The sequence below is a fragment of the Danio rerio genome, chromosome 6 (genome assembly GCF_049306965.1).
Source record: "Danio rerio strain Tuebingen ecotype United States chromosome 6, GRCz12tu, whole genome shotgun sequence".
Lineage (NCBI taxonomy): Eukaryota > Metazoa > Chordata > Actinopteri > Cypriniformes > Danionidae > Danio > Danio rerio.
In genome coordinates this window covers 42,593,867-42,614,371 of record NC_133181.1, presented here as the reverse complement: position 1 = coordinate 42,614,371, position 20,505 = coordinate 42,593,867, and the positions used below count along the sequence as shown (strand labels likewise).

At 36.4% G+C, this 20,505-nt stretch overlaps 3 protein-coding genes across 4 annotated transcripts in view; all 3 read left to right on the top strand.

Moving 5' to 3' along the window:
• Positions 1 to 20,505, top strand: part of pfkfb4b (6-phosphofructo-2-kinase/fructose-2,6-biphosphatase 4b) — a 516,544-nt gene that overhangs the window by 447,252 nt on the left and 48,787 nt on the right. The window lies entirely within an intron of this gene.
• uroc1 (urocanate hydratase 1) lies at positions 508 to 14,999 on the top strand. 2 transcript variants are annotated; one of them, XR_012407364.1, is made up of 20 exons: positions 508 to 538; positions 623 to 753; positions 1,412 to 1,542; positions 1,638 to 1,731; positions 2,306 to 2,365; positions 2,904 to 3,032; positions 3,128 to 3,189; positions 4,785 to 4,851; positions 4,938 to 5,081; positions 6,439 to 6,527; positions 6,602 to 6,664; positions 6,734 to 6,913; positions 6,988 to 9,251; positions 9,429 to 9,792; positions 9,871 to 10,060; positions 10,483 to 10,581; positions 10,684 to 10,783; positions 13,020 to 13,101; positions 13,229 to 13,328; positions 13,406 to 14,999. XR_012407364.1 is itself a non-coding variant. In NM_001135129.1 (20 exon segments), coding segments are annotated over 19 exon segments (2,028 nt in total). In that variant the 5' UTR covers positions 517 to 538; positions 623 to 627; the 3' UTR covers positions 13,547 to 14,159.
• Positions 15,116 to 20,502, top strand: si:dkey-197j19.5. Its single transcript, XM_073905895.1, has 9 exons — positions 15,116 to 15,144; positions 15,207 to 15,261; positions 15,558 to 15,824; positions 16,664 to 16,804; positions 16,915 to 17,065; positions 17,194 to 17,258; positions 17,975 to 18,164; positions 18,269 to 18,413; positions 19,380 to 20,502. The coding sequence occupies exons 1-9, from the start codon at positions 15,116 to 15,118 to the stop codon at positions 19,597 to 19,599; spliced, it is 1,263 nt and encodes a 420-aa protein (XP_073761996.1). The 3' UTR covers positions 19,600 to 20,502.

Sequence of the window (20,505 nt, the reverse complement as noted above, 5' to 3'; positions counted from 1 at the left end):
CATCTGATGCTCTCTGTAGAGCTTTCTGCTCATGGCCTCTGTTCTGCTTTGCTTATTCTGCCTCTGGACTGCTTGGCCCCATTATTGCTGCTTGCAGCTATATCTTACATTCAAATTTTTCAGAAGCTGTAATGTTTTTAACAAAAGACAGTTATACATACATCCACATTTGTCACTGTACTAATCAAAACTACCCACCATTTAGTTCAGTGAATAGAAACTTAGTGTCAAGAACATTCTGGTGATCTGACTGGATGAACTAATAGCTTTCAATTCATTAAGGTCTGTAAAATGATTTATGCAGTTTAAAGGGAATGCTGTCGAGATTTGTGTTTATGCTTTTGGGAGAGAGCCACAGCACGTCTGGATTGTTCAATCATTACCTGACAGAGACATCTGTCATTTCTGATTGGATGAGACTAGAGGGAAAAACCAAGTAAACTGTCCAATGGAGTGGCGGGGAGGAGGTTAGGGGGTCACCAGAGCAGGGTCCACATCAGCCTCTTCATAAGAAAACAGAATAGTCCAAAGAGAATGTGTAAGTATAATATTCAGCTCACAAAGATACATTGTTTTCATATATATATCTGCTATTTTGAGTTGTTTATATTGCTAAATACAGGAGTGATGTCCAGCCTAAAGGAGATTTGTGCCGGGTTGCCCCTTGATCCTCTTCCCCCAAACCGAGGCCGAGATCCCAGTGTTCCTCATGCACCTGTCCGTACTCCAAACCTCACTCCAGCCGAAGAACGGGTGGGTCAACATATACATATTTTCATACATATGATTGGTTATTTTTTATTATTAATTGTAAAAAATTAATAAAACTTTTTAGAAGTCATACATTATCTTTGTGTGGGAAACGATTTCAATTTGGAGTTTATAACTTTCAGAATTAGATTTGACCTTTTAAACATGACCAGAATCTCATGTGACAAGTTAATCATGTTTAACTTGTCAAGAATATACATTTTTTATTGTTAGTTTTATTTAAAGAAAAAAAATTAAGGTAGCAACAGTTTTTAGCAAGAACAAAAACAGCAAGAATGAAAATGTATGAAAAATGACAGTAAAATTACAAACAAAAATTATTTAACACTAATAATTATAAATGTTTCTTGATCATCAAGTCATATTTCTGATGAAAGTTCAGCTATGCACCTCAGGACTAAATTACATTTTAAAAGAAACAAACAAATGTTTATAATGAATGATGTTTTAATGCTTAAGGTCAACTCAAAAATCAGCAATGGTTAACAACGTACAAAAAACAAATCTCAAATCTTTCTACACTGTGAGCCCTGTCAATCATTAGAGAAGATAAGCGTTTACATTTTAAAGAGAGAAAGGAAAGGAAACATTTTGTAAACCGATTGCATCATAAGGGTAATCTCTTTTGAACTCTGTCTAGGTGGCTTTGAGGAATGCTTTGAGATACTTTCCTCCCAGTCTGCATGCGACTCTGGCTGTAGAGTTTGCGCAGGAGCTCAGACAGTATGGACACATTTACATGTACCGCTTTTGTCCTGCACTGCGCATGAGGTACAACACAAACAAGCATACAATACTACAACTGTATTACTAAATCTCAGCTATGGGGGTTTCATGCTGCATCAATGACTGTGTCTTTGTTACAGAGCATATCCTATTGGTCAGTACCCATGCAAAACCAGACATGCAGCTTCCATCATGCTTATGATTATGAACAATCTGGATCCTGCTGTCGCACAGGTACATTATCACATTTAATTTCATGTTTTGATGTAATAGCTGCCAGCTCAATGCAATATCAGCAAGTGGATCACCTACTTTAGATGGACTGAAGATGATATACTTTATAGTTATGTACATGTAACGGAGGCCAGCTAGTGAAGTGCTATGCAAGTAAACCTCACTCCTCTGAAGGTGCTCTAGCGACAGACACTAGAAGCCATGGTCTTTAGTCTCCTTGGTAGAGCAACCATCTCCCATGCAAACAATCGCTGATTCAATCCCAGCTCAGACTGGGTTGGGTGCAGTACGACCGGTGGGTTACACATGGGGGCTCGTCCGGGATGGGAGTGATGTTTAGGGTGGTGAGTGTAATGGAGACCTGCTAATGAAGTGCTATGCAGGTAAACCTCACTCCTCTGACCTCTAAAGGTGCTCTAGCAACAGGCACTAGAGGCCATGGTATTTAGCCTCCTTGTTAGAGCAACTGACTCCCGTGCAAAGAATTGTCAGTTCGAGCCCAGCTCAGACCATGTTGGTTGCAGTAGGACTGGTGGGTTACACACAGAATTGTATTTTTTTATTCTGTTTTCAGTTTCCTCAAGAGCTGGTCACATATGGAGGAAACGGACAGGTGTTCAGCAACTGGGCACAGGTATTGAGTGTGTGCTGGTTTTAGTGGTTTATGAGGACACACATTTGTATAATGACATGGGTATGACCTGAGTATTAAAATGTTGGAGGGGTTTTTGAGAACATGCCCTGTGTCCTCATAATTCAAATTGATTAAAAGTAATATTTAAAAGAGTCAAAACTTCAAATTTACACAGGTGTAAAGTACTGTGACATAATATTAGTTTTTACAGTATAAAATACATCAATGGAGAGTCCTCATAAACCACTAAAACCAACGTGAGTGTTTGTTTACATACTGGACACTTTATTAGGTACCATTTGGACCATTCTTTGTAAACCCTAGAGATGGTCTACACCTTAAAAAGCTTTGAGTTCCTGTCTTGTGATTGGATGATGCTGAATTTGCATCAACAATGGGCAATTTAATGGATGTACATAATAGAGTGGCCAGTGAGTATATATGTAAACATTCATACAGTAAGTGAAAGGGATGATGTTCAGAACTCTTTGGGCAGTTTGTCTTGTGTTTCTGTGTGTATGATTTGGTGTATGTATAGTTCTGGCTGGTTTTACACTATCTGAGCACCATGACTGAAGAGCAGACCCTTGTGATGTACAGTGGTCATCCATTGGGTCTCTTTCCCAGCCTTCCATCTTCTCCACGCTGTGTTATCACTAATGGCATGGTAAGATACTGTACATACTGTCTGTCCTTTGTGAGTATTTTTGCCCAAAACGGAAATAACTGCATCTCTTTTTTCATCTCTTTTTTTTTTTTTAGGTCATTCCAAACTATTCTTCCAGAGAGGAATATGAGAAGATGTTTGCTATGGGCATTACCATGTGAGATTTCACCAATAATTAAATATTATAATATTATAATTTATAATTTCACCAATGGTTAAAATAGCTTACATACTAGAATGTTTGGGTTCAGTTTCTCATGCTGAACAAACAGCGTTTATCTTATCAAAAAAACTGAAAAAACAGTTAATACAGTGCTGTGCACATATGAGTACAGCCCTCACTGAATCTGTCTTTTAAATGAATGTTTTAATAGGATGCTTTACAATATTATATTTGTGCATGTACATTAGATCAGTAAGTATTTAAGCCAAATCTAGACCTGATCTAACTAAATAACTTAAAATTAAAACTTTAAAAATAACGCTCCATACAAATATTAAATAAAGATTTTAAAAAGAGGTAAAATTCAAGAAACACTATACACACACACACACACACACACACACACACACACAGAGTTTAAATCAGAATTATAAACTCCCTTAGAATTTTTTTTTCTTTTTTAAATATTTCCCAAATGATGTTTAACAGAGCAAAGAAATTTTCACAGTATGTTTGATAATATTTTTTCTTCTGGAGAAAGTCTTATTTGTTTTATTTCAGCTAGAATAAAAGCAGTTAAAAAAATTTTAAAACCATTTTAAGGTCAAAATTATTAGCTCCTTTAAGCTATATATTTTTTTGATTGGCTAACAGTGGTTTGTTCTGTAGACTATGACTTGACTTTAAATGTCACTTTAAGCTGTATAGAAGTGTCTTGAAAAATATCCAGTCAAATATTATTTACTGTCATTATGGCAAAGATAAAAAAGAAAACAGTTATGAGAAATTAGTTATTAAAATTATTATGTTTAGAAATGTTTTGGAAAAATCTTTTCTCTGTTTAACTGAAATTGGGGACAAAATAAACAGGGGGGCTAATAAATCAGGGTTTAATAATTCTGATTCCCAATGTATATATATATATATATAATTTAGTTGGAAGTTGTTGTTTGCTTGAATTCAAATGTATTATCTTTTTTTATATATCTAAAGATGTGACTAAAATAAAATTGTAATAAATATATCAGCTTAATACAATACAGTAGAATATTTTTTTATAAAGCACATTTAAAAACAACCAAAGTGCTGTAGAAAGGAGTACTAAAGACAGAGCAGAAAGCAGAATACAAAGGAAACATTTAACAAATAAAAGTAATAAAAGAGTGATTAAGCAGGACTAATTGGTTGAATTGGTAGAATCTGGAGTGGTCCAGAGTTTAGGGCCAGCAACTGCAAATGCTTGATCACCTCGATTTTAGGGTGTGTTGCAGGCACGGTGAGTAAATTGAGATTGGCGTATATGGACAGAGCAAGTCTGTAAGATACTGAGGAGCACGATTGTTGACGGCTTTGTATATAAATAATGCAATTTTAAAATCAATTCTGTATTTAATGAGTAACCAGTGAAGTGCCGATAAAATAGGAGTTACTGACTCATACTTAAACCCTATCGATACTGAATATGATGCTGGTTGTGATTGTACTGTCATTGACTTTATGCTATATGCTTTATAGTTCGTATTTAGCAGGTTAGAGCTGGGTAAATTCAGCATGAAGCCTCTTGTTTACGTTTCTCTGTGTTATCTCAGGTATGGGCAAATGACCGCTGGAAGTTACTGTTACATCGGCCCTCAGGGTATCGTCCATGGCACCATGGTAATAAGATCATATATTAACAATGTACTGTACTTTCTGAAATATAAATAAAAGTATATGAAGGTGTATGCCCTCTGCCTGTGTAGCTGACGGTGCTCAATGCAGGTCGGAGATACTTGGGCTCCAGTGATCTGAGAGGTCGTGTGTTTGTGACTTCTGGTTTGGGTGGCATGAGCGGAGCACAAGCAAAGGCTGCAGTCATTGCCGGATGTGTCGGGGTCATTGCTGAGGTTAGAGATGATGGCCCAATATAATGCTCACTCTCACCTGAATATCTTACTGTTTAATATTTGAAGTATTTGGTTTATTGCTCATTTGTGTAATAGATCAGAATCAACCACTGAGAAAATTCTCTGGGAAAATGCTTACAGGAAAACAAAAGATTATTTTGAAGAATGTCAAGAACAAGCAGTTTTGTTTCCAGCTGATCTATCATTGTATAGACTAACATATAAAAACGAAGTCACTTGAGACGAAAACCAACATTCTTACTCCAAAATAATGATGGTTGTTTTCAGTATTTCAAAACATCTGAATGGACTTAAATATGAACCTGGATGTTTTTGGAACTTTCCTGGCAGTAAAAGTGGGCACTAGTCAAATTTTGGTTAAAAAATAAAAAAATTAATATGTTATTACTATAATTATTGCTGTTGTTGTTGTGATTAGGCATTGGTCGAAAACTGTTTTCAAGGTTTACAGTTTAGAAAAGTCAAGGTGTTAAAACCACCAACACTTTATGTCACACCGTTTCTACGATAAATATATATATATATTTTAATTTACATGTTTTTACAACTATTATATTTAGTTTTTAGGGCAACAGCATCTCCAGCTGAAAAGGAATCTCCACAGCAAAAACTACTGATCCAAATATTTTAAATGTTTCTGAAAATAAATTATATTGTGTTTGGGTAGACACAATAGACATTAAAAAAAGAACATATTTTAGAGCAGTGCTTACAATACCATGACACTGTGAAAATGTGATATCTTTATTCAATGTTATCATGCCATCAGAATCTTATCTTACATTAAACTTTTACAGAATTTCAAAAATCAGCCAGGCAATGAACTGACTGGTTTCTTTCCATTTAAAGATGCTTAATGAATTTTCAAATAGCATAACAATAACCTCTGTCTTTCTTTAACTTTCCTATTTCGTAACATATCTAAAACAGTCCAATAAGGGCAGAGCAAACCGTTACAAACAAAAGAGTAGGGATGAACTCAACAAATGTACACAACTAAACATATAAACATTTGTAAACTGTACATGAATTTAAGCACTATTAAATTATGGCTCTTACAAAACTGAAGCGTTATATTTTATTTTTCATGTGTATTTGAGAAAAACACGTCCCTTCAGCTAGTAATTTCCATAAAAACTAGAATAAAATATTGAAAATTATGAAAATACAGAAATGATGTGAACATGCCATGCTTTGCCAGAAAGAATTGAACTTATTAGACAGAGCAAATGTTAAACACAACCATGTAGCAAAGGGGCTTGATTTGCTTTAAAATGAGTTTGGATTCTTCCCATTTACGTGCAAATAAAATCATAAATATATCTGGCCTCTACAGGTTGATGAAGCTCCTCTAAAGAAAAGGCATGAGCAGGGCTGGCTGATGGAGGTCACGAGTGACTTGAGCCACTGCATCCAACGCATCAGGTACAGTAACATGTACTGAAAAGATAATGAAGACATGAAGACATAACCTCAACTTCTCGTTCGTAATATTATAGGGAGGCCAAAAAAGCAGGGACGGCGTTGAGCTTAGGCTACCATGGAAACATTGTGGATCTCTGGTGGGTTGTGCACATCATATTCTATCTGTATTTTCTTTGACAGTGAAATATAAGTGCAGTTTGTTTCAGGGAGTGCCTGTACCAAGAGTTTAAGAAGACAGGAGAGTTGCTGGTTGATTTGGGTTCTGATCAGACTTCGCTTCACAATCCGTTCAGTGGAGGATATTACCCAGTGCAGCTTACTTTCAGACAAGCCAGTCAGCTCATGAACACTGACCCGCAGCGCTTCAAAACTTTAGTACATGAGAGGTACACTTCAAAACAGCTTGATTTGATTGCTGAAAGTTCAAATGACACAATCTGCAACTCCCTTCCTTGTTTAGTCTCCGCAGGCATGTCGCAGCCATCAATAATCTGTCTGATGCAGGAATGTTCTTCTGGGATTACGGCAACGCTTTTCTCTTAGAGGCCCAGCGAGCAGGCAAGTGAAAAGTCAGCCTGCAGTTATGATATAAGATGTCAACATGACATCAGATTGATGTTGTATTCTAACGTCGTGGGGACTTTGCATTTTGTTTGGAAATGAAAATCGAGTTGACATCATGTCCAACCTAAAATCAACCAAATATCAACGTCTAAAGATGTCACAGCTTGACGTTGTGTGGACGTTACCACTGTGACGTCTATAAGATGTTAAATTTGGGTTGAATAAATGATGAATAAATGTCAGTTTTTGACGTCAATATGACGTTGATTTAAGATGTTGGCTTGACGTTGATTTTGGTCACTTTCCAATATAGCCTAAAATCAATGTTGTTGTTGGACATCAAAATAATGTTGTCCTTAGACATTGACTAAACATTGAATTTTTATCACCTGAAGTCACAACCTAAATCTAACCTAATATTAATGTCGTATGACATTGTGTACCTGCTGGGGGTGATCATGTATCATTTTGAAGCAATGGGGAGGCTAAATAGATTGGATCTCAGTATTACTCTGGAATCTAAGTAAATTTACAGTGGATGATATACAGTATGACAACATATAATTAAACAATATTAACATTATCTGCTTCAAAAACTGCTTTATGAAGCATCAAGTCTTTTACAAATCCTTGGTTATGGGTCAGTTTTTATTCATGTTCTAATATTTAATTTAAGCAGAAGGTGTCCTAATGAGTGATGCTTCCAATGCGATGGGTGTGATTTTGCAAAGTAAGGTGCAGTCCAGGATTAACATCTATGTTGATCCTGGAACATTATTCCAGTTCAAAATTGTAATCCATAACTAATTATTCCTAAAATTAGATGGGATTAACAGTTAGATAACAATGATGTAGAAGCACATAACTTTAATTATAAGCCTAAACTTAACATAAACAGTAAGTTTGTTTTAAATCTGATTGGCTGATTGGAATGTTGTTCCAGGAACAGATCCTTCTTTGTGAAATCACACTAAACTGTAAAGACTTCAACACAATAAATCAGTGCAAATGATTTAAAGCTTTGAAGGATTTGTTTATCCACTAGCTTCACCAAACATTAGTAAAGCAGTGGAAGATCACATGCCTTTATTTAGAGCAGTTGTTCTCAAATAAAATTAGCCAGGCCCAAATAAAACTTTGAATCTGTTGTAATCAACATAAAGTGCATTACATAACGTACATGCAGTTTTTTTTAAACCTGTAGGACATCTCAAGTGTTGCACTGGTGATGATAATGATAATTTTGTAATGTTTTCCAACATTTAAAAACCTCAACCAATAGAAACTAGATTTGAGGCATGGTAAGTGGGTGTATTGGTCGGGATGATGAGTAAAGTGGAAATGCTCAAAGGGTTGGATAGATAATACCAATCACTGTAGAATACACAAGACATGTCCACTCATACAGTTGTGAATGCGGAAAAGTGTAACGGTCAATATGGCGAATAAAGCACCGCCTTCTAGTACAGGAGCCAATCATCGATCACTATAGACTGAGGATTCTCTGGGCAGGGGCTTGGACCAGACGTGAGTTTCTGCAGGTTTTGTGTGATTCCAATGTTTAGAAATGAAACTAAAAAGAAAGTTGTTTAATTTTATTGGTGATTTCTAACATGAAATTCAATTGTTACGTTTGGCAAGCAATTTTGGAGAATTTGATGTTTCCCCATTCAAACAGAATGCTTGAGAGGTGTTTTAAAGATGGCCGCTGAGTGAAATGACTTGCCTTAAAGAGATTTTGATAATGCAGATTGACACTTCTTGCATGTAGCATTTCCTATAGAAGGACGCATTTGGAGGATCAGCATTTGTCAAAGTCCAAACGTTATTCTAAAATCTAATATGTAACAAAGAAATAGAAAAAGAATTTCAGCAAGCCTTTATGTAGCCTTGCCACAGCTCTGAAGTGCAGTGAAGTATGTGATTTTCTTGTGGAATTAAGCTTCTTTTGCTCTGTTGGTACATTTTTTTTCTGTTTACTGGTTCAACCAATGGAAAAGAAATTTGATTTTAGCTGAAGAAAATCCCCAGAATGTGAAGTTTAACCTGGTTGAACCCAACTGAATGCAGTTTCCACTGTGATTAGAATGGAACAGCAAGTTGGGAGATTTGCTTATTTGTTTTGCAGACCTGGCAACCCTTCTGTGGGTATCTAAGATGGTAGTGTTTCTCAACCACGTTCCTGGAGGACCACCAGCACTGCATGTTTTGGATGTCTCCTTTGTCTGTCACACCCATTACAGGTCTTTCAGTTTCTGCTAATGAGCTGATGATCTGAATCAGGTGTGTTTGGTTAAGGAAAAATAGTAAAAATATGCAGAGTTGGTGTTTTTCCAGGAACGTGGTTGAGAAACACTGGTCTAAGTTAAAGACCATCAAACTGATTATTACCACACTTAATGTATCCCATGAATAATTTTTAAATGAATGAAAGAACAAGCAATAAATACTGTATTTTATTATTTAATGACAAGAATATACTTGAAATTAATTATTAAGAGTTCAATTATAGGCAAGGTCAATTATACATAACTGCAATAATACAATTATATTTCACCATAAATCCCAATATTAGCCAGAATCAAACTACACATAGACATCGGTAAAAGCTCCTGCTGTGTCTTTAAGGTGCCGATGTACAGAAGAAAGGAGGAGGGGCAACTGAGTTTAAATATCCCTCATATGTCCAGCACATAATGGGGTAAGCAACTATCCACTAACACACATATACACATACACACATTAGCAGACTCACTTTATTCTTTGCTCGTGCCTGTAGAGACATTTTTTCACTGGGTTTTGGGCCATTTCGTTGGGTCTGTACCTCTGGTGACCCTGCTGACCTGGTGGAGACAGATGCAATCGCTACCGCTGTACTAGAAGACATCAGCTCCACAGTTACTGAACGAGTCCGACAGCAATACAGCGACAACATCCGCTGGATCCGCGAAGCTGGGAAACACAAGATGGTATGGCTCACAATTGTACTGAATTTATAGTGATGCCTAGTGGTGTGTAGCATAACACAACAGCACATATTTGCTGTTACTGATATAAAGCAAGGATTATTTAATTGATTAACCGATTTATCTCAACATGTCAATCACTATGAGGCAATATGACACATTTTGTCTCCCTGGAATGTACAAAAATAACTGTAAAGCTGAAATAAATATCTGTAAATCATTTTTACATTATTAATGATAGTATGAAAGCCCTGCCATGAGGTGACCTGCTCCACGTAAAATAAAGCAGCCTTTTTAGGGATACTATGACTTTAAAGATGTATTCAATTGAACAGTCATGTCATTAAGATTAAAGACTTTATAAAATGTAGCACTTTTTGTCCGTTCAGTTTGCAGTTTATGCTTTATTTGTTGTTTGTGTTTAGGTTGTGGGTTCACAGGCTCGTATTCTCTATTCAGATCAGAGAGGAAGAGTATCCATCGCCTTAGCAATTAACCAAGCCATTGCTGAGGGCAGAGTGTCGGTAAAGCTACTGAAGTCTACAAGCTGCAGCACTCATTTAATTATGCTCATTAGTATGCACTATGCATCTTATCTTGTGCCTCTGTCTTGTGTACTCACTCAGGCTCCAGTGGTGATCAGCAGAGACCACCATGATGTCAGCGGAACCGATAGCCCTTTCAGAGAGACCTCCAATGTTTATGATGGATCTGCTTTCTGCGCAGGTACTGACAGACATACACACATACAAGAGATGTGAACTCTTTGGAGTCAATCTAGGGCCCTATATACTTGCAAAGTAGAAGAAAGTTCATTCATTCATTCATTTTCTATTCATCTTAGTCCCATTATTAATCAGGGGTCGTCACAGCAGAATGAACCGCCAACTTTATCCATTATATGTTTTACGCAGTGGACGGCCTTCCAACCGCAACCCATCAATAGGAAACACCCATATACTCTTACATTCACAAACATACACTATGGCCAATTTAGCCTATTCAATTCACTTGTACCGCATGTCTTTGGATTGTGGGGGAAACTGGAGCACCCGCAGGAAACCCACGCGAACACAGGGAGAACATGCAAACTCCACACAGAAATACCAACTGACCCAGCCGAGGCTTAAACAAGTGACCTTCATGCTGTGAGGCAATCGTGCTACCCACTGCACCACCATGATGCCCTTAAAAGAATGTTTTGCAAACAAAAAATAAAGTATTGAGCAAAAAAATAATAAATGCAAATCTCCAAGGTTTAAGAAGTAAAAACTAATTTTGCTAACAGAAATAAAGAACTGCAAATAACAATCAAAAAAACAATTAAGCAATGCTAATTTTTTTGCATACATTCAACCATGAGTTTGCGATGCTATTTTCAGTTTGCAATTCATATTTCTGCACATTTCACTTTGGGGCCCTGATTTGACAAGGGGGCGGAGTCAAGGGAACTTGAACCCGGACCTGCCTCCATTTAAGTGACCTCATTACCTGGAGACACAGTATCACCGAGGTGGTCTTACAGCAGAGTAAGTTCCCCTGACTCCGCCCCCTTGTTAAATCAGGGCCACAAAGTGAAACGCAGAGAAACGTGAAGTGGAAAGTGAAAACAGCATCGCTCACGGTTGACTAAAAAGCTTTTTTAAATTAAAATGAGCATTACAGTCAACTGGAAGGGTTTGTTAAGGCAATGCTATAAAAAATGTTTTTATTTATTGCAAATATATATATTTTTCAGTTCTTTTTTGTTTGCAAATTTCATTATTTCTCAAAACTTAATTTTCCCTTTGCAGTTCTTTACTTTTGTTAGCAAAATTAATGTTTATTTCTCGAAGATTAATTTTTGCTTTGCAGATTTGCATTTAATTTTTTTTATTATACTTTATTTTTTGTTTGCAAAAATTTAGATTGACTCTATAGCAGGTGTGTCAAACTCAATTCCTGGAGGGCCGAAGCCCTGCACAGTTTAGTTCCAACCCTGCTCCAACACACTTACCTGTAGGTTTCAAACAAGCCTGAAGGACTCAATTAGTTTGATCAGGTGTGTTTAATTAGGGTTGGAACTAAACTGTGCAGAGCTGCAGCCCTTTTGGAACTGAGCTTGACACCTGTGCTCTATAGTATTCACACTCCCTACACCCAATAATGGCTAATGTTCAAAATAAACCTGCAATGTATTTTGTATCATGCCAAAATGGTAATAATAACAAATAGTAGTTCACCATATTTTTTCAAAGTTAATATATTACATTAGATTTTTTTGTATTACAAGTTTTTTAAAACGTTGTTTAAATATGAAATTGAGCTCATTACAAATTTACATTAATGACTAGCTTTTTGTTTTCTATTTTTTTGACATATCAAAGGTTTTTAGAGGAAAACTTGAATATCTTTTTTATTACTAAATAATTCAGAAAATACTGCAAACAGCCAGAAAAATAATCCCAACTTTTGTAGAATAAAATGTAAATAATTAGAAAGAAGGTGGGTGGCTCAGTGGTTTGCAGTGTTGAAGAAGGTTTCTGGTTCGAGTCCTGGCTGGGCCAGTTGGCATTTCTTTGTTTGCATGTTCTTTGCATGAATGTATGGGTGTTTCCCATTACTGGGTTGTGGCTAAAAGAACATCCGCTGCATAAAACCTATGCTGGAAAGGTTGACGGTTCCATTGTGGCAACCTCTGATAAATCAGAGACTAGGCCGAAAGAAAATGAATGAATAAATGAATGATTAGGAAAAAATGTATGACCATATCCTTCTTTAATGAATATTGAATAATGAATGATATTTTGACTTTATACTGTATACTGTCACTAAAATTTACAGACACAAATCAGTGCAACAAAAGCATTTGGAATTGTTTTCTTTACGTTTAGATAAAAAAAAAAACTTTCACAAACCCTCATAAACCCTTTCTAACAAAAAGATTCTAACAAAAGCATTTCTGTCTGTGCATTTGGAATAGACATGGCAGTGCAGAACTTTGTTGGTGATGCTTTTCGTGGTGCCACGTGGGTGTCTTTGCACAACGGAGGTGGAGTAGGATGGTGAGGAGAGATCTGATATGGCCATATAATTATAATTTATTCGGTTAAAATTGTTACTGATTGTTTGACAAAACACATTGTAGAATGAAAATGCATCAATAAATATATCAATAAATGATATCATCAGGGGAGAGGTGATAAATGGTGGATTTGGATTGGTTCTGGATGGATCTGAAGAGGCAGAGCGAAGAGCTAGAACAATGTTGAACTGGGATGTCTCTAACGGGGTCAGTCTCTTTATATCTTTCTATGTGCATTGTGTGTATATTTATAACTTTATAAATGCTGATGTGTATATCACTAGGTGGCACGGAGATGCTGGTCAGGCAACGCTAATGCTTATGAGACAATTCAGCGCACCATGGAGGACCAGCAACAGCTGTTAGTCACAATGCCTTTCCCTGTAGAGGAAGAACACATCCTGGACCGAGCACTGCAGGGATAAACTGAACTATACACACTGAAGTTGAACAGAATTACTAGAAACAATTTAAACCTTATTCACACACACATACACACACAAATCAGTTACCAGAAGCACAAATACTGTTTTGTTCAATCTAAAAATGGTGGTTAATGAAAATCTTATTAAGCCTTTAACATAAAAATTGCAGTCAAATACATCAGTGTTCAAGATTATGCTGTAATAATAGATTTCAACTTTTTTATGGTACAATGCCTTGCAAAAATATTCATACCCCTTGAACTTTTCCACATTTTGTCACATGACAACAAACATAAATACATTTTATTGGAATGTTATGTGACAGACCAAAGCAAAGTGGCAAACGATTGTAGTTAATTATACATTTTTTTTTTTTACAAATAAAAATCTGAAAAGTGAAGTGTGCAATACTTTGTGGAACCCCCTTTACCCCCTTTAGGTATGTCTCTACCAGCTTTGCACATCTAGAGACTGAATCTTTGCCCATTCTTTCTTGCAAAACAATTCAAGCTGAGTCAGATTAGATGGAGAGCATTTATGAACAGCAGTTTTCAGAATTTGCCACGGATTCTCGATTGGATTTATGTCTATTGTTGGAAGGTGAATCTCCGCACCAGTCTTAATGTAAGAAAATGTGGAAAAGTTCAAGGGCCACTTTTGCACGCCACTGTATGTCTTCCTGATGTCATAAATGGAAACAATAAAGCCATAGTTGTTGGCCATAGATATTTACATTAGATGTCGCCCTCACTATTGTTGTCTATTGGATGGAATGCGTCAATAGAGCCACCATTTTAGTACAGGGTTGTGCTCCTTTGAAATGAATGTGGGACCAAGGTGTAGTGGAGGACTGGACATCCAGAGACATATACACATATATCTATGATTTGGAATCAGGAGTTTTCCCGGTGGTCAGAATACAAATATTTTTTTAATTACGAAAATTATCATTTTACATCCCTTTTCTATATTGATGTGACTGCACGGGCATTCCTGACAAAGAGCACGTGTTTGTGTGCATGGAAATGTATTATCTCCCACCCTGTTAAATTTGAAATCCTGAAACACCCCCTCTTCTGCTTTCACTTCTAATGCTAACAGAGAGAGCGATTTGTTTGTGAATGAATCTTCAATATGAACGACTCTTTCACTGAGCCGATAATAATACAAGTTTCTAGCACTGCATCTTGTTTTCATACTTAATTTAACAACATTTTAAATTTTTTCGTCCAGACAGACACCCCTCCCCTCCGCTCTTCACTTTAGTCTGGTAGACTAGACTAGAGCAGCTGAGTGACTTTTGTCCTGGGAGCACTGTACAAATGTGGCGACACTATTGACGCATGCTCAGGGTCCGTATGCGATATCTACAGTTTATATCTATGATTTTGGCTCTGAAATTTGATTTTAGTGAACTGATTTAAATAAACTATTTTAGATGAATGGGCAAAAGGATGAGTGTCATGTCTCTTGTAAATGCTGATATTCTGATATAACATCATATTTTTTTTAGTTTTGCAATAGCTTTTTGTATGTGTTTGACTTTAATATGATTTAATAATTAAGTCCATGACTGTCTTGAGTGAAAAGAAGAACAGGTTTGACCTTTGAGTCAGAAGAATGGCTGTCATGGATACATATGTAAACTTGCCACCCATAGACTACTGCAGATCCTTCTTAACATTCTCCACAGCTACACAGGCTATAAGAAGCAAGTAGGTGGCGTTTAATAAAAATACATTAATTAAATTGTGTTTATTTCGTTAGGATTTTTAGTTTTTGGAGATTTAATTTTTTAACAATGACTAAAAGTCCTACAATGGGTATGGAGTGTTTACTGGGTGACCCGACGCTGGAAGAGAAATTCAGGCGATTTAAAAAGCGTGATTTGACAGAAACGTACCGATTTCAAATGGCATGTGGTTTGTTGGGACAGCGAAAATGCAGCAGTAGTGCCTTTAGGAAGCATATTATGGATAAAATGAGCATCTTTCCCCCAACTCGTCCGCAGCCAACATGCCATGACGCTCGACCTGCTGTACCTGCATCAGATCACAGTGGCGCTACTGCTCAGTTATTTTACAACCGCTTCCCTGAAGACAAACCCGCCGAACACCCTGACTGGATCAGCGACAGGAGAGCCTTCAGACGGGCGGTGGACGGGATGGGAAATCTGCGCAAATGGATCAATAATAAACCGATACTCTCCGACCTGGAGATTCACATCGCGGAACGAGACAGACGAGCTAAGCGGATTTCAGCATCTTTCCCTCCAGAAGCAAGTATTTGTACACCACCACCATAGGATGCCAAAGTAGGAGTAAAAATTATTGATAGTTCAAACTTAGATTGAATTGAATTGTGGCTCTAGAACAGGGGTCAACAACCCTGTTCCTGGAGAGCTACCTTCCTGCAGAATTCAGTCCCAACCCTGATCAAACACCTGAACCCGTTAATAGTACCTAAGCAGCACTTGATAATTACAATCAGGTGTATTTGGTCAGGGTTGCAACTGAAATGTGCAGGAAGGTAGCTCTCCAGGAACAGGGTTGGTGACCCCTGCTCTAGAAAGTGTATGAATTCAGTTGCAGTAGTAGAGAAACATTTGAAAAAAAGATTTCAGACATTGCAGGTCAATATTAGAACTTCTCAGTTGATTACAGAAATACACTCATGTTTTTAAAAATATGGAAATATATTATGCATGATCAGGATCAATGAAGCGTGTGCTAATTTTCATTCTAGCACACGCACACGCACACGCAGAAAATAAAATCTAAATATTGGTTGAATTTTTTTGTTTCGTTTTTAGACGGACTGTCAGTAGCCTATTTTGCAGAGGAGGTTTTTGAGATTTTTTTATCATTCCGATGCATTCGGAGATTTTACAATCTAAAATGTTTATAATTGTGGAAATTATTTATTTTGGATGTGTATTTTTTATGTTTTCTTATTAGACGATAAACACTTCACACATTTCAAAACTGACAGGTGCTTACTGCATTTTGCTTGGAGTATATCTAAACCAAATAAATTTCAAAAACTATATTAAACAAACTATTTTTTTCTATATATTCAATAGATTCATATTTTCAGCAAAACATTTGTCTTTTCCAGTCTCATCGCACACTTCAGCGTGACGTTGAAGAAGTGAAGTGTTTTCTGCGCATGCGTGAAGCCTGCAGTTTCTCTAAACTCTTGGATTGGAATGGGACTGGAAGATTAAAGCGAGCAGATCTGTCTACTCTGTTTAAGAAGGTGTGTGCATATGCAGATTTAGTTTTTTGGACTTCACAGAAATATTGTTTCTAAAACCAGAACAGCAAGATTAACCAGAACAGCTAATTTGTGTTTTGGTTTGTTTGTAGAAAGGCTTCTTGATCCCACCTGAGCGAATGAATGTGCTGATGTCCTCTTTAAATAGTAAGGATGGAGACTCAGTGACTGTGGATGACCTGGCAGCTGCTATTCAGACCTGGAGCAGAAAGCATCAGGAAAGAGAACTAAACTTAAACCCTGGTATGTTTTGTTCAGAGGTTAAATGGATGGGCAAGAACTTCTACAAGTGCAAAGATGTGATTGTGAACATGAATTTCTTTCAGAGTGTGATATCATGGGGTATTTTGTTTTATGTTATTGGAATGCAGACAATGAGAAAGAGATTTCATCAGGACCTCACTTTAAAACTCATGTAGACCAGAGAGATGACCAGGTAGAGCATCACATGAACATTATTATAGCAGGCCATTATTAAGAATTGATTTCATTACCAATACCAACAGCAAATACATGAATGTGATATTTGATCACAGTATTTATTTTCATATCATGTACAATGTACATCCATGTACCATGTAAATACAGGTAAAGGTAGTATAGGTAAAATTATTAGCCCCTCTGAGAAAAAAAAACTTGGCTGTTTTTTTTTTATTTTTTTTAATATTATTGTTTTTTTTATTATTTTTTCTCATGAGGTTAATATTATTTGCCACCTTAAGAAATGATTTAATTCCAATTAGCTACTGAACACAGTAACTAGTGAAATATTAAGTTCTGTCATCAAGGCAAAGACAAATCAGTTATTAGAAATGAGTTATTAAACTATTATGTTTGGAAATGTCTTGAAAAATCTTCTGTTCATTAAACAGCACTTGATAAATAGTAGAAAAAGAGTTTAAATGTCACAGGAGGGCTAATAATTTTGCCATCAACTGGACTTGAGTCAAAGATGAAAAAGCATTTTCAGTTTTCAGAGCAATACATGTTCAATGTAGCTGTTTATTCCCCATATAATTCAACATTATTTATTGAACTCATTATTTATTAATAGTAACACTTAATTTTATAATTAAATATTAATAATAGTATCAAATTATTCCAGCTGATTTAAGATTCAAGCAGCACTACTGCAGATGTATATGTGTTTAGGAGGGTCTTCAGGATGTGGAGGTGTTTGTAATCATGCGCAGATGTCTGAGCTCTTCCCCTTCTGCCCTGAGCGGGTCTATGGCCAGAGAAGTGGATCGTTTCAGAAGACTTTGCTCTAGTGCATACCTGAAATCACTGGAGCAATGCCAACGACAGGGGCTTAATGTGAGCCAAGCCACTCTACAGAGAGGTAATATACAGTAGAAACTGCACATATGCGCTATAGCACATTCACAGGACAGAATGAATGCATGCAGAACACGAATGCAAACTGACATTGTCTCCATCTGTTAGTTCTGCTGCACCCTAGTGACCTGAACCTGTATAGTTCCAAATTGCAGGGGAAAGCTCACTTAGGCTGTCGAGGACCAGAACAAGGTCTGACGTTCATCAGGAAACCCAAAACACTTCAAGTCCAAAATGGAGCACACAGAGACAAGTAAGTCTCTTAATGAGGAACAATCTACTGATTACACTAAAAAAAAAAAAGAGTTGCTGTTTGTTCAAACTAATTATTTCAAATAAGCTGAAACAACACAATTCTTGAGTTGTTTTTGGGACAAACTAAGTGTTTTATGTTGAACCCACACCAAGAGTTTACACTTAGATGTTGTTTCAGTTTGACATGCTGTCCCGGGAGAGAACCCTGAGCTTGGAGAGCCCAGGGTACCTGCCTGGTCAGTTAGCATGTTAGGGGGTCCAAGATCAGGCAGGTCTCGAGAGCTCCCCTGCTAAATGAGGAAAAGAAGGAGATGGGGTGGAATGGGTGATTCCAAAATAAAGATAAGGCTGTAGGGTGAAATAGGTCTATTTATTGTAGGCTTGGATCAGTCTGATTGGATTATTGCTTATTACGGATGAGAGACCAGCCTTGATCATTTATAGCACGTGCTGCTCTCAAAATGAGTTTATAAAACCACTTAAATTTGTAAAAACTAACAAGCTAACTTAGTTCCTTTGTGTTGTCTCAACACAAATCGATTGTGTGGAACCCAGATTTTTTTACAGTGCAGGTCCAAGATGATTTTAATTGATTTCTTTTTTTTCTGAGCCAAAAAACAACAAATTTGAAACATGATTTATTCTGGTCTTAATGAATTATTCTGGTATGTAATAAAATGTCTATATTAAATAATATAAATTATTTATATTATATTATTCATAATTGATATATTATACATATTTTCATTCAATTATGCAAAATATTATAAGATCAGTTCTTGCTGAAAATGGGTTCAATGTCTTCTAAATATGCCTGACAAGATTAGATAGACTTCTATATCTGTTAATGTTACACTGAAGCACTTTTTAGGTGTTTTCTGCAATTTCTTTGTCTCTCTTTCTTCAGTCTTATCCAGGAAAAAAAGTAAATCAAAAAAGAAAGTAATTTTGATGTGTTTTGTAGGAAGAAGCAGTCAACTGGATGGGCAGATTCTAATGCCTTTTGGCCTGGAAAGGAAGATCATGTGCGCTTGTTTCTGCCTGTAAAGACAAGTTCTCCTGCAATGGTTTTATTTCAGCATATTGAACGCACTGCTGTGCCGAGTCCCGGACACTGGCCTGTGAACCATTTGGGATATTCAACCTCTGGAGATATAGAAGCTCGCAAGATGTACAGCCTCTAGGACATTTTTGAATCATTGCCTATATTGAACGTAACGCTGACTACATTTACAAGGACATCAGTGATCGAATTATTGGCCTTAATCTGAATAAGATAATAATATGATTAAGGTGTTTTCATGAGTTGCTTTCTGAATGTTCCTTTCATGATTCTGTTTTTTCATGTTATAGCACATAATTCGATTAACGTCATTGCGTCGCCATGCTGTCCACATTAGGCATGGGATGATAACCGGTTTCAAGGTTTACCGCGATTTGGAAAAGTCAAGGTTTTAATAACGCTAAAATGTTTTGTTACTATTCTCAAGGTATATGTAAGGTTTTTTAAATATATTTTTTATGTGTTGTAAAGAAATCTATGTTTTTGAAACTAATGAATAGAGCAGAAGTTAATGATTTATTTAAAATATTTACCCTGACATGTTTACTGCTCCAAAATATTATGCTTTGTACAATAAAATCTCGATTGGTGCAGAGAATAGTGTCATAAAGCCGTGTATGTATGAATTATCCTGTCGCAAAATGCGACTAAAAGTCTAACATGACGGTAATTGTTTGATTAAGGTGTTTACAAGTCTGCACTGCATCAGTTTAGTTCAATTATGACCTTAATCGGATTAAATTAATCAAAAATCACTTTTTACATGGTCGACTTGTAATGAGTACCTATTGTCTTTGTCGGATTATTGGTGTCCAAAATGTACTGATTGTTTGAATTTTTTTACCATCAGAGGGTGGCACATAATGCTGAAATACCCCTTATACTGCTATTTAAAGTTTTACAGCTGTTTTTGGCACTCAATTAATTTTTTATCTTACAGAAAATTGACTAAATTAACCATGCTCAATTTAATAAATATTTGTACAAAGCATAAATTAAAAAAATAAATCCTTTATGCATTTTTTAT

Coding starts and splice junctions, on each gene's coding strand:
- si:dkey-197j19.5 (XM_073905895.1), top strand. CDS start 15,116: ATGACTGTCTTGAGTGAAAAGAAGAACAG. Junction 17,066..17,193: donor AGAACTAAACTTAAACCCTG/GTATGTTTTGTT, acceptor ATTGGAATGCAG/ACAATGAGAAAGAGATTTCA. Junction 17,259..17,974: donor TAGACCAGAGAGATGACCAG/GTAGAGCATCAC, acceptor ATATGTGTTTAG/GAGGGTCTTCAGGATGTGGA.